The 15,021-nt window shown below is 46.4% G+C and overlaps 1 protein-coding gene across 3 annotated transcripts in view; it reads right to left on the reverse strand.

Moving 5' to 3' along the window:
* The window catches only part of zfr (zinc finger RNA binding protein), a 71,623-nt gene extending 67,595 nt beyond the window's left edge, over positions 1-4,028 (reverse strand). For all 3 annotated transcript variants that reach the window (XR_009807501.1, XM_061906196.1, XM_061906195.1), the window contains exons 1-2: positions 3,884-4,028; positions 3,658-3,739 (exon numbers count right to left, since the gene is read on the reverse strand). Coding sequence is in view for 2 of the 3 variants with exons in the window: in XM_061906196.1 (XP_061762180.1) it covers positions 3,658-3,739; positions 3,884-3,920 (119 nt within the window). In the remaining variant the exon portion in view is untranslated. The remainder of the gene's footprint in view (positions 1-3,657; positions 3,740-3,883) is intronic.
* Positions 4,029-15,021: the final 10,993 nt, after the last annotated feature.

The following is a 15,021-nucleotide window of genomic DNA, read 5'->3' on the forward strand; positions in this document are numbered from 1 at the left end:
GGCTAGCTTATCTTAGCTAGCTCTGAAAACTTCACTACTCCAAAGCCGGCATAAACACAAGTATGGATTTATTTAAAAATGGCACACTTCTCTTGGAGAGGTTGTCCCTGCTAGAAGGCCGTGTCCAGCTGTTTGAACAGAATAATAAGATACATTAAGACAGCATTGACATGCCAGTTAGCGCAGGCTGCACTAGGTCTACTAGCGGGGCCAACGTGGGACGTAACCAAGTCAGGTAATGTGGGATGCACTCGTCTGTACTAGGCCTCCTAGCGTAGTCAGCGCAAAGCAGCCAGCTAACCACGGTGCCCTGGAGAGTGGCCATGTTAGCTGTTTTATACAAAAATCTAAACAAATTAGTACTCTGGCTAAAAGAATAGCAAAATTCCGCAAAATAGCAAATGTCTGGCGTCCACAAGTACCACATGCAATGCTCACCCTTCAGAGCACTGCTGTAACTTTCGGCCAAAAACCCCAAGAATATAGGTCTTCTCAGGTTCTTCTATGTTTACATTTACACACTATGTGGTTACACTTTATTAAGCATTTCTTACATATTCAATATTTTTGCACCTTCATATTTAAGACGCTATTAAATGCTCAATGGGACTTTGGAATTGTGTTTACATTGATTGTTTTTCATGGTTGTGATGACATTTCCTTCCTGCCCTAAGAGGAAGGTTACATTTCAGTTAAAAATGTTTACATTCAATATCCATATATTCCATAGGTCGTCGAATATATAAAAAAAAAATATTGATGTTAACTAATATAAAAAGACTTCTCTTTTCAGTAATATCGGCCATTGATGAAAACCTGTCGTGAAGTTCCAACACTTCAGTGTTATTTTTATCTTAGTACCATGTTCTTATGTTTTGTATGTGTCTTTATGAATATGCACTAAATAACTTTGCTTGCAATTTCGCTGTACAATGACAGTAAAGATCTATTATATTCTATTATTTTAGGCCAAACTGACATGGTTTCTTTGGCTATCATTTATATTGCCCATCAGTAGTGTTCCCAAAGTCGTGCCATGTTGCTGCAGACTAGGGCTGGGCGATATATCAATATACTTGATATATCGCGGGTTTGTCTCTGTGCGATATAGAAAATGACAATATCGTGATATTCGAGTATACATTCTCGCGCAGTTGCTTTTAGCTGCGGGCATTTCACTGTATGCGTTTCCCCCCCTTTCTTGTCTCTCCTTCTCAGAGACGTAAACCAAGCGCAACTTCTTACACACGTCACGTGTGCAACGTCACACGCTCCCGCAGAGCAGACAGGTAGCGACATGGTAACGTTAGCTGTGATGGTAACGGTGAGGTGCAGTTGCTAATACGAGAGATAGAAGGTGCGAATCTGGTAACAAATGGAGGAAGAATTAATTACCAAGAAAAACAGCACGGGATCCATCGTCCGGCGTTGGTTTGGCTTCAAGCGGAAATATCTTCAACATTTATGCGGCAAAAGCGTTGCTACAAAAAGTAGCAGCACTGCTAATGTAGCATCATTTGAAAAGTCACCCGTTAGAGAATAAGGAGTGCTTGAAACTCCGCATGTCAACATCTACGGCCAGTGCCACACCAGCAAAATGCTGAGGCAGCTATTTCCAGATCAACACTGTATGGGAAAAAAAAAAACAGTCAACAGAAGGAGATAACGTCCGCAGGAACCTATTATGCAGCTCATTTTTATTTGAGAGTTATTGGAATATCTTGTGTTACATCATGCACAAAAGTGCACTTTATTTGTTTTTAACTATTGTAATGGCGTTCTGTACAAAAACTACACTTAATTTAGTGTTGTTTTGATATGTCATCTTAGTGACATTCAAAAAAGTGCTCTTATAGCTTGTTTTAAAATGTCTCTGACAATCTTGCACTTTCCGTTTTGGAAATGAAAAGAAATATCCGTGCCACTGCTTAATAACTGTTTAATAAATAGAGTTTTGGTAAATTGACTTGTGATTTCCCTCTCTGCATAAAAGTTTAAAATGAGCATATATTAATGCAGTATGAAAAAGAATGTTTTAATGTAGACACATAATCATCATACTGGTGTGATTATACGCATCAAGTGTTAATTCAAGGTTAAGGCAAAATATTGAGATATATATTGTGTATCGTGATATGGCCTAAATATATTGATATATTAATAAAAAGCCATATCGCCCAGCCCTACTGCAGACACCTTATTATTACAAGGAAACTATGCTGCTGCAGACAAATTATTACTTCAACAAAACTATGTTGCTACAGACGAAGGCTGGGCGATATATCGTATATACTCAATATATCGCGGGTTTGTCTCTGTGCAATATAGAAAATGGATATCGTGATATTCGAGTATACGTTCTCACGCAGTTGCTTTTATCTGCAGGCATTACACTACAGGCATTTCTCACTCTTTCTTGTCTCTCCTCACAGAGACAAAACAAGCAAAACCTTCTTACATACATCACATACTGTCGCGCATGTAACGTCATCCGCCCTCGCGGAGCAGAGAGGTAGCGGCATGGGTAACGTAAGCTGTGGTGCTAACGGTGTGGTGCGAGTGTTAATACGAGAGAAAAGGTGTCAATCTGGCAACAAATGAAGGAATAATTCATTCCCAAGAAAAACAGCATAGGTGCATCCTCTAGCGGTGGTTTGGCTTCAAGCGGAAATATGTCAAACAGACAACGGTAATATGTCAAGTATGCGGCAAAAGCGTTGCTACAAAAAAAGCAGTAGAACTAATGTGTAGCATCATTTGAAGTCACCCGGTAGAGAAAGAAGACCGCTTGAAACTCTGCATGTCAACATCTCCGTTCGGTGCCAAACCCACAAAATGCCGAAGCAACTATTTCCAGGTGAACATCATATGAAAAAAATGGTCAACAACAGGAGGAGATAACATCCACATTAACCTACCACATAGCGAAGGACATACACTATTTGATTTCCTATTATGCAGCTCATTTTTATTTGACAGTTATTGAAATATGTTGTGTGACATCATATCACAAAAGTGCACTTTATTTGTTTTAAACTATTGTAGTATCATTCTGTACAAAAAGTACACTTTAATTTAGTGTTGTTTTGATATGTCATCTTAGTGAAATCATGCGCAGAAGAGTACTAATAGCTTGTTTTAAAATGTCTCTGACAATCTTGCACTTTCTGTTTAGGAAATTACATTAATGTTTGTGCCACTGCTTAATAACGGTTTAATAAAACCAGTTTTGGTAAATTTACTAAGTAGTGATTTCCCTCTCTGCATGAAAGTTTAAATTTAGCACATAATAATGCAGTATGAACAAGAATGTTTTAATGTAGACACATAGAATCATCATTCTGGTGTGATTATATGCATCAAGTGTTAATTCAAGGCTAATGCAAAATGTCAAAATATATATAGTGTATCGTGACATTGCCTAAATATATCAAGATATTAATAAAAGGCCATATCGCCCAGCCCTACTGCAGACACATTATTATTACAAGGAAACTATGTTGACAACCGCGCAGTGATGATGCAGCAGGGATCTCTCCCCTCCCCCCTTGAACAATAACGGCAGTGCAAAGCTTTTCGCTGCTCCACCATTGTACCAAAGCACGGCCCGTCACCACCTCTACAGCGTGCGAGACAACACGCTGCAGTCCTCCTTACCTATACTGTGCGGCAGCGCCGTGGGTAAAGCCAAAGTAATTGCCGGTAGCCATTTTGGCATCTTCACCAAGCCGGCCGGGCACTGCGGAGGACACACACACACAGGGTTGAGCTAAGCTAACTGCTAGCATCAAGCGACGCAGAACTACAAAACTGTCAACCGTTATTTCGACAATGTTTCTCCGAAAGAGGAATTTGTAAATATCGATGCCTTCGAGACACTCACCATAGGTGAAGGATACAACAGGGCATATAGGAATCATTGGTTTCGTATGTTCTGCCGACGTTTGAGGAGGTCAGCGTATTTGTATTACATGTCGTATCCGGAAATGGCGTATTTACGCATGCGCGGATCATTCCTACAATATGTCAGCCAGGTCTCCCACATATAGTTACTGTATGTATATATATATATATATATATATATATATATATATATATATGTGTATATATATATGTATATATATACATATATACATATATATGTATAAATATACGTATATACATATATACATATATATATATATACATATATATATATATATATATATATATATATATATATACATATATACATATATATGGATATATATACAATATATATAATACTGTAACATATTATTTTCGGGTCTCCCCATGTCTAGCATTAAAAGATTACAGTTGGTACAAAATGCGGCTGCTAGACTTTTGACAAGAACAAGAAAGTTTGATCACATTAGGCCTGTACTGGCTCACCTGCACTGGCTTCCTGTGCACTTAAGATGTGACTTTAAGGTTTTACTACTTACGTATAAAATACTACACGGTCTAGCTCCATCCTATCTTGCCGATTGTATTGTACCATATGTCCCGGCAAGAAATCTGCGTTCAAAGGACTCCGGCTTATTAGTGATTCCCAAAGCCCAAAAAAAGTCTGCGGGCTGTAGAGCTTTTTCATTTCGGGCTCCAGTACTCTGGAATGCCCTCCCGGTAACAGTTCGAGATGCCACCTCAGTAGAAGCATTTAAGTCTCACCTTAAAACTCATTTGTATACTCTAGCCTTTAAATAGACTTCCTTTTTAGACCAGTTGATCTGCCGTTTCTTTTCTTTTTCTTCTATGTCCCACTCTCCTTTGTGGAGGGAGTCCGGTCCGATCCGGTGGCCATGTACTGCTCGCCTGTGTATCGACTGGGGACATCTCTGCGCTGCTGATCCGCCTCTGCTTGGGATGGTTTCCTGCTGGCTCCGCTGTGAACAGGACTCTCGCTGCTGTGTTGGATCCGCTTTGGACTGGACTCTCGCGACTGTGTTGGATCCATTATGGATTGAACTTTAACAGTATCATGTTAGACCCGCTCGACATCCATTGCTTTCCTCCTCTCCAAGGTTCTCATAGTCATCATTGTCACCGACGTCCCACTGGGTCATTATTGTCACCGATGTCCCACTGGGTGTGAGATTTCCTTGCCCTTAAGTGGGCCTACCGAGGATGTCGTAGTGGTTTGTGCAGCCCTTTGAGACACTAGTGATTTAGGGCTATATAAGTAAACATTGATTGATTGATTGATATACATACATATATATATATTTATATATATATACATATGTATATATATATATATATATATATATATATATATATATATATATATATATATATATATATATATATATATATACATATATATATATATACACACACACATATACATATATATATATGTAGTATAGATAGATGATGTATGCAATCAATCCATCCATCATCTTCCGCTTATCCGAGATCGGGTCGCGGGGGCAACAGCCTAAGCAGGGAAACCCAGACTTCCCTCTCCCCAGCCACTTCGTCTAGCTCTTCCCGGGGGATCCCGAGGCGTTCCCAGGCCAGACGGGAGACATAGTCTTCCCAACGTGTCCTGGGTCTTCCCCGTGGCCTCCTACCGGTTGGACGTGCCCTAAACACCTCCCTAGGGAGGCGTTCGGGTGGCATCCTGACCAGATGCCCGAACCACTTCATCCGGCTCCTCTCGATGTGGAGGAGCAGCGGCTTTACTTTGAGTTCCTCCCGGATGGCAGAGCTTCTCACCCTATCTCTAAGGGAGAGCCCCGCCACACGGCGGAGGAAACTCATTTCGGCCGCTTGTACCCGTGATCTTATCCTTTTGGTCATGACCCAAAGCTCATAACCATAGGTGAGGATGGGAACGTAGATCGACCGGTAAATAGAGAGCTTTGCCTTCCGGCTCAGCTCCTTCTTCACCACAACGGATCGGTACAACGTCCGCATTACTGAAGACGCCGCACCGATCCGCCTGTCGATCTCACGATCCACTCTTCCCTCACTCGTGAACAAGACTCCTAGGTACTTGAACTCCTCCACTTGGGGCAGGGTCTCCTCCCCAACCCGGATATGGCATTCCACCCTTTTCCGGGCGAGAACCATGGACTCGGACTTGGAGGTGCTGATTCTCATTCCGGTTGCTTCACACTCGGCTGCGAACCGATCCAGCGAGAGCTGAAGATCCCGGTCAGATGAAGCCATCAGGACCACATCATCTGCAAAAAGCAGAGACCTAATCCTGCGGTTACCAAACCGTATCCCCTCAACACCTTGACTGCGCCTAGAAATTCTGTCCATAAGAGTTATGAACAGAATCGGTGACAAAGGACAGCCTTGGCAGAGTCCAACCCTCCCTGGAAATGTGTTCGACTTACTGCCGGCAATGCGGACCAAGCTCTGGCACTGATCGTACAGGGAGCGGAACGCCACAATAAGACAGTCCGATACCCCATACTCTCTGAGCACTCCCCACAGGACTTCCCGAGGGACACGGTCGAATGCCTTCTCCAAGTCCACAGAGCACATGTAGACTGGTTGGGCAAACTCCCATGCACCCTCAAGAACCCTGCAGAGAGTATAGAGCTGGTTCACAGTTCCACGACCAGGACGAAAACCACACTGTTCCTCCTGAATCCGAGGTTCGACTATCCGGCGTAGCCTCCTCTCCAGTACACCTGAATAAACCTTACCGGGAAGGCTGAGGAGTGTGATCCCACGATAGTTGGAACACACCCTCCGGACCCCCTTCTTAAAGAGAGGAACCACCACCCAGGTCTGCCAATCCAGAGGTACCGCCCCCGATGTCCACGCGATGCTGCAAAGTCTTGTCAACCAAGATATCCCCACAGCATCCAGAGCCTTAAGGAACTCCGGGCGGACTTCATCCACCTCTGGGGCCTTGCCACCGAGGAGCTTTTTAACTACCTCAGTGACCTCAGCCCCAGAAATTGGAGAGTTCACCACAGATTCCCCAGGCACTGCTTCCTCATAGGAAGACGTGTTGGTGGGATTGAGGAGGTCTTCGAAGTATTCCTTCCACCTATCCACAACATCCGCAGTTGAGGTCAGCAGAACACCATCCGCACCATACACGGTGTTGATAGTGCACTGCTTCCCCTTCCTGAGGCGGCGGACATTGGTCCAGAATCGCTTCGAAGCCGTCCGGAAGTCATTTTCCATGGCTTCCCCGAACTCCTCCCATGTCCGAGTTTTTGCCTCCTCGACCGCTGAAGCTGCAGACCGCTTGGCCTGTCGGTACCTGTCCACTGCCTCCGGAGTCCTTTGAGCCAAAAGGACCCACTAGGACTCCTTCTTCAGCTTGACGGCATCCCTCACCGCTGGTGCCCACCAAGGGGTTTTAGGATTGCCGCCCCGACAGGCACCAACTACCTTGCGGCCACAGCTCCGATCAGCCGCCTCGACAATAGAGGTGCGGAACATGGTCCACTCGGACTCAATGTCCAGCACCTCCCTCGTGACATGTTCAAAGTTCTTCCGGAGGTGTGAATTGAAACTTTCTCTGACAGGAGACTCTGCCAGACGTTCCCAGCAGACCCTCACAATGCGTTTGGGCCTGCCAGGTCTGTCCGGCATCCTCCCCCACCATCGCAGCCAACTCACCACCAGGTGGTGATCGGTAGAAAGCTCCGCCCCTCCCTTCACCCGAGTGTCCAAAACATAAGGCCGCAAATCTGATGACACAACTATAAAGTCGATCATGGAACTGCGGCCTAGGGTGTCCTGGTGCCAAGTGCACATATGGACACCCTTATGTTTGAACATGGTGTTTGTTATGGACAAACTGTGCCGAGCACAAAAGTCCAATAACAAAACACCACTCGGTTTCAGATCCGGGCGGCCATTCTTCCCAATCACTACTCTCCAGGTTTCACTGTCGTTGCCAACGTGAGCGTTGAAGTCTCCCACTAGGACAAGGGAATCACCCGGGGGAGCACTTTCCAGTACTCCCTCGAGTGTTCCCAAAAAGGGTGGGTACTCTGAACTGCTGTTTGGTGCGTAAGCACAAACAACAGTCAGGACCCGTCCCCCCACCCGAAGGCGGAGGGAGGCTACCCTTTCGTCCACCGGGTTGAACTCCAACGTGCAGGCTTTGAGCCGGGGGGAAACAAGAATTGCCACCCCACCCGGTCGCCTCTCACTGCCGGCAACGCCAGAGTGGAAGAGGGTCCAATCCATCTCGAGAGAAGTGGTTCCAGAGCCCTTGCTGTGCGTCGAAGTGAGTCCGACTATATCCAGCCGGAATTTCTCGACTTCGCGCACTAGCTCAGGCTCTTTCCCCCCCAGTGAGGTGACGTTCCACGTCCCAAGAGCTAGCTTCTGTAGCCGAGGATTGGACCGCCAAGTGCCCTGCCTTCGGCTGCCGCCCAGCTCACATTGCACCCGACCTCTATGGCCCCTGCTATGGGTGGTGAGCCCATTGGAGGGGTGACCCATGTTGCCTCTTCGGGCTGTGCCCGGCCGGGCCCCATGGGAACAGGCCCGGCCGCCAGGCGCTCGCCATCGTGCCCGACCTCCGGGCCTGGCTCCAGAGGGGGGCCCCGGTGACCCGCGTCCGGGCGAGAGAAATCTGGGTCCATGCTTTTTCTTCTTCATAAAGGTCTTCGAGCTGCTCTTTGTCTGATCCCTCACCTAGAACCTGTTTGCCTTGGGAGACCCTACCAGGGGGCTTAAAGCCCCCGGACAACATAGCTCCTAGGATCATTGGGACACGCAAACTCCTCTACCACGATAAGGTGGCAGCTCAAAGAGGAGTAGATACTGTATGTATATATATAAATATATATATATATATATATATATATATATATATAGAGAGAGAGAGAGAGAGAGAGAGAGAGAGAGAGAGATACTGTATGTATATATATATATATATATATATATATATATATATAACTCCATCCATTTTGTACCGCTTATTCCCTTTCGGCGTCACGGGGGGCGTTGGCGCCTATCTCACCTACAATCGGGCGGAAGGCGGGGTATATATATATAATATATATATATATATATATATATATATATATATATATATATATATATATATATAAAAAGTTAAAGTACCAATGATTGTCACACACACAACACTAGGTGTGACGAAATCATTCACTGCATTTGACCCATCACCCTTGATCACCCCCTGGAGGTGATAAGAGCAGTGAGCAGCAGCGATGGCCGCGCTCGGGAATCATTTTTGGTGATTCAATCCCCAATTCCAACCCTTGATGCTGAGTGTACCATTTTCTAGTCTTTGGTATGTATATACAGTATGTATATGTAATAATTATATATATATTTATATATATATATATATATATATATATATATATATATATATATATATACACACACTGTATTCCCTTGAATTGCCGCAGGGCATATAGTATGCGCCTGCCTTGAATTACTGCCGGGTCAAACTCGCTTCACAAAATAATTAGCGCGTGCTTAGTATTACCACCTGGTCAAACTGGTGACGTCACAAGTGACACATTCACTGCCATCATTTTCAAAATCGAGGAGGCTGATTTCGATACCGGTAACTTGAAATCGCATAAAGGGAAGAAGATTAAGAGCTATTCAGTAGGATGTAACTTACATCACACTCAAATTTTTACTGCATGCCTTTGGTAAGCGCAGGAGTGAGAAGAGGTTTTAAATTAATTAGCGCCCCGGCGGCAATTCAAAGAAATACGATATATATATATATATATATATATATATATATATATATATATATATATATATATATATATATATATATATATATATATATAAATGTGTGTGTGTGTGTGTGTGTGTGTGTGTATGTGTGTGTGTATTAGCAGAAAAACAGCCCCAAAGCATGATGTTTCCACCCCCATGCTTCACAGTATGTATGGTGTTCTTGGGATGCAACTCAGTATTCTTCTAATTCCAAACAGGACGAGTTGAGTTTATACCAAAATGGATACATGGATGATACAGCAGATGATTGTGAGAATGTCATGTGGTCAGATGAAACCAAAATAGAAATTTTTGGTATAAACTCAACTCGTCATGTTTGGAGGAAGAAGAATACTGAGTTGCCATCCCAAGAACACCACTCCTACTGTGAAGCATGGGGGTGAAAACATCATGCTTTGGGGCTGTTTTTCTGCTAAGGGGACAGGACGACTGATCCGTGTTAAGGAAAGAATGAATGGGGCCATGTATCGTGAGATTTTGAGCCAAAACCTCCTTCCATCAGTGAGAGCTTTGAATGGTTGACCAAATACTTATTTTCCACCATAATTTACAAATAAATTATTTAAAATTCCTACAATGTGAATTCCTGGATTTTTTTTCACATTCTGTCTCTCACAGTTGAAGTGTACCTATGATGAAAATTACAGACCTCTGTCATCATTTTAAGTGGGAGAACTTGCACAATCGGTGGCTGACTAAATACTTTTTTGCCCCAATGTGTGTGTGTGTGTGTGTGTGTGTGTGTGTGTGTATATATATATATATATATATATATATATATATATATATATATATATATATATATACCAGTATTTATTGCCACCTTTCCCAACTTATTTGTCACAAGTTGCTGGCATCAAATTCTAAAGTTAATGATTATTTGCAAAAAAAAGAATGTTTATCAGTTTGAACATCAAATGTGTTGTCTTTGTAGCTTATTTATTAACTGAATATGGGTTGAAAATGATTTGCAAATCATTGTATTCCGTTTATATTTACATCTAACACAATTTCCCAAATCATATGGAAACTGGGTTTGTATATATTTTTATTTATACCAATTACAATATATTGCCAAAAGTATTTGGCCACCTGCCTTGACTCACATATGAACTTGAAGTGCCATCCTATTCCTAACCCATAGGTTTCAATTCGCTGTCGGTCCACCTTTTGCAGCTATTACAGCATCAACTCTTCTGGAAAGGCTGTCCACAAGGTTGCAGAGTGTGTTCATAGGAATTTTCGACCATTCTTCCAAAAGCGCACTGGTGAGGTCACACACTGATGTTGGTCGAAAAGGCCTGGCTCTCAGTCTCCGTTCTAATTTATCCCAAAGGTGTTCTATCGGGTTCAGGTCAGGACTGTGTGCAGTTCAGTCAAGTTCATCCACATCAGGCTCGGTCATTCATGTCTTTATTAACCTTGCTTTGTGCACTGGTGCACATTCATGTTGAAAGAGGATGGGCCCACTCCAAACTGTTGCCATAAGGTTGGGAGCATGGAATTGTCCAAAATATTTTGGTAATCTGGAGCATTCAAAGTTCCTTTCACTAGAACTAAGGGGCCAAGCCCAATTCCTGAAAAACAACCCCACACCATTATTCCTCCTTCACCAAATTTCACACTCGGCACAATGCAGTCTGAAATGTACCGTTCTCCTGGCAATCTCCGAACCCAGACTCATCCATCAGATTGCCAGTGGAAAAGCGTGACTCATCACTGCAGAGAACGTGTCTCCACTGCTTTAGAGTCCATTGGCGATGTGCTTTACACCACTGCATCCCACGCTTTGCATTGGACTTGGTGATGTATGGCTTAGATGCAGCTGCACGGCCATGGAAACCGATTCCATGAAGCTCTCCGCGTACTGTACGTGGGCTAATTAGAAGGTCACATAAAGTTTGGAGCTCTGTAGCAACTGACTGTGCAGAAAGTCGGCGACCTCTTTGCACTACGCGCTTCAGCATCTGCTGACCCCTCTCTGTCAGTTTACATGGCCTATTGCTTGGTGGCCGAGTTGCTGTTGTTCCCATAGTCTTCCATATCTAAGAATAAGGCCGACATTTAATTTTGGAATATTTAGGAGCGAGGAAATTTCACGACGGGATTTGTTGCAAAGGTGGCATCCTATGACAGTTCCACGCTGGAAATCATTGAGCTCCTGAGAACGGCCCATTCTTTCACAAATGTTTGTAGAAACAGTCTCCATGCCTAAGTGCTTGATTTTATACACCTGTGGCCGGGCCAAGTGATTAGGACACCTGATTCTGATAATTTGAATGGGTGGCCAAATACTTTTGGAAATATAGTGTATTCCTGTAATACATCGTAGTACAATTGGGACCACGAGGGAAGTGCTGGACATTGAGTCCGAGTGGACCATGTTCCGCACCTCTATTGTCGAGGCGGCTGATCGGAGCTGTGGCTGCAAGGTAGTTGGTGCTTGTCGGGGCGGCAATCCTAAAACCCCTTGGTGGACACCAGCGGTGAGGGATGCCGTCAAGCTGAAGAAGGAGTCCTATCGGGTCCTTTTGGCTCATAGGACTCCGGAGGCAGTGGACAGGTACCGACAGGCCAAGCGGTGTGCAGCTTCAGCGGTCGCTGAGGCAAAAACTCGGACATGGGAGGAGTTCGGGGAAGCCATGGAAAATGACTTCCGGATGGCTTCGAAGCGATTCTGGACCACCGTCCGCCGCCTCAGGAAGGGGAAGCAGTGCACTATCAACACCGTGTATGGTGCGGATGGTGTTCTGCTGACCTCGACTGCAGATGTTGTGGATAGGTGGAAGGAATACTTCGAAGACCTCCTCAATCCCACCAAAACGTCTTCCTCTGAGGAAGCAGTGCCTGGGGAATCCGTGATGGACTCTCCTATTTCTGGGGCTGAGGTCGCTGAGGTAGTTAAAAAGCTCCTCGGTGGCAAGGCCCCAGGGGTGGATGAGGTCCGCCCGGAGTTCCTTAAGGTTCTGGATGCTGTGGGGCTGTCTTGGTTGACAAGACTCTGCAGCATCGCGTGGACATCGGGGGCGGCACCTCTGGATTGGCAGACCGGGGTGGTGGTTCCTCTCTTTAAGAAGGGGGACCGGAGGGTGAGTTCCAACTATCGTGGGATCACACTCCTCAGCCTTCCCGGTAAGGTTTATTCAGGTGTACTGGAGAGGAGGCTACGCCGGATAGTCGAACCCCGGATTCAGGAGGAACAATGTGGTTTTCGTCCTGGTCTTGGAACTTTGGACCAGCTCTATACCCTCCGCAGGGTTCTTGAGGGTGCATGGGAGTTTGCTCAACCAGTCTACATGTGCTACGTGGACTTGGAGAAGGCATTCGACCGTGTCCCTCGGGAAGTCCTGTGGGGAGTGCTCAGAGAGTATGGGGTATCGGACTGTCTTATTGTGGCGGTCCGCTCCCTGTACGATCAGTGCCAGAGCTTGGTCCGCATTGCCGGCAGTAAGTCGAACACATTTCCAGGGAGGGTTGGACTCCGCCAAGGCTGTCCTTTGTCACCGATTCTGTTCATAACTTTTATGGACAGAATTTCTAGGCGCAGTCAAGGCGTTGAGGGGTTCCGGTTTGGTGACCGCAGGATTAGGTCTCTGCTTTTTGCAGATGATGTGGTCCTGATGGCTTCATCTGACCGGGATCTTCAGCTCTCACTGGATCGGTTCGCAGCCCAGTGTGAAGCGACCGGAATGAGAATTAGCACCTCCAAGTCCGAGTCCATGGTTCTCGCCCGGAAAAGGGTGGAATGCCATCTCCGGGTTGGGGAGGATACCCTGCTCCAAGTGGAGGAGTTCAAGTACCTAGGAGTCTTGTTCACGAGCGGGGGAAGAGTGGATCGTGAGATCGACAGGCGGATCGGTGCGGCTTCTTCAGTAATGTGGACGTTGTACCGATCCGTTGTGGTGAAGAAAGAGCTGAGCCGGAAGGCAAAGCTCTCAATTTACCGGTCGATCTACGTTCCCATCCTCACCTATGGTCATGAGCTTTGGGTCATGACCGAAAGGATAAGATCACGGGTACAAGCGCCCGAAATGAGTTTCCTCCGCCGGGTGGCGGGGCTCTCCCTTAGAGATAGGTTGAGAAGCTCTGCCATCCGGGAGGAACTCAAAGTAAAGCCGCTGCTCCTTCACATCGAGAGGAGCCAGATGAGGTGGTTCGGGCATCTGGTCAGGATGCCACCCGAACGCCTCCCTAGGGAGGTGTTTAGGGCACGTCCAACCGGTAGGAGGCCACGGGGAAGACCCAGGACACGTTGGGAAGACTATGTCTCCCGGCTGGCCTGGGAACGCCTCGGGATCCCCCGGGAAGAGCTAGACGAAGTGGCTGGGGAGAGGGAAGTCTGGGTTTCCCTGCTTAGGCTGTTGCCCCCGCGAGCCGACCTCGGATAAGCGGAAGAAGATGGATGGACAATTGGGACCATCATCCATAAAATCATGGAACTGCGGCCTAGGGTGTCCTGGTGCCAAGTGCACATATGGACACCCTTATGTTTGAACATGGTGTTTGTTATGGACAAACTGTGCCGAGCACAAAAGTCCAATAACAAAACACCACTCGGGTTCAGATCCGGGCGGCCATTCTTCCCAATCACGCCTCTCCAGGTTTCACTGTCGTTGCCAACGTGAGCGTTGAAGTCTCCCAGTAGGACAAGGGAATCACCCGGGGGAGCACTTTCCAGTACTCCCTCGAGTGTTCCCAAAAACGGTGGGTACTCTGAACTGCTGTTTGGTGCGTAAGCACAAACAACAGTCAGGACCCGTCCCCCCACCCGACGGCGGAGGGAGGCTACCCTTTCGTCCACCGGGTTGAACTCCAACGTACAGGCTTTGAGCCAGGGGGAAACAAGAATTGCCACCCCAATCCGTCGCCTCTCACTGCCGGCAACGCCAGAGTGGAAGAGGGTCCAATCCCTCTCGAGAGAAGTGGTTCCAGAGCCCTTGCTGTGCGTCGAAGTGAGTCCGACTATATCCAGCCGGAATTTCTCGACTTCGCGCACTAGCTCAGGCTCTTTCCCCCCCAGTGACGTGACGTTCCATGTCCCAAGAGCTAGCTTCTGTAGCCGAGGATCGGACCGCCAAGTGCCCTGCCTTCGGCTGTCGCCCAGCTCACAATGCACCCGACCTCTATGGCCCCTGCTATGGGTGGTGAGCCCATTGGAGGGGTGACCCACGTTGCCTCTTTGGGCTGTGCCCGGCCGGGCCCCATGGGAACAGGCCCCGCCACCAGGCGCTCGCCATCGTGCCCCACCTCCGGGCCTGGCTCCAGAGGGGGGCCCCGGTGACACGCGTCCGGGTGCGGGAAATC

The sequence above is a fragment of the Nerophis ophidion genome, linkage group LG07 (genome assembly GCF_033978795.1).
Source record: "Nerophis ophidion isolate RoL-2023_Sa linkage group LG07, RoL_Noph_v1.0, whole genome shotgun sequence".
NCBI lineage: Eukaryota > Metazoa > Chordata > Actinopteri > Syngnathiformes > Syngnathidae > Nerophis > Nerophis ophidion.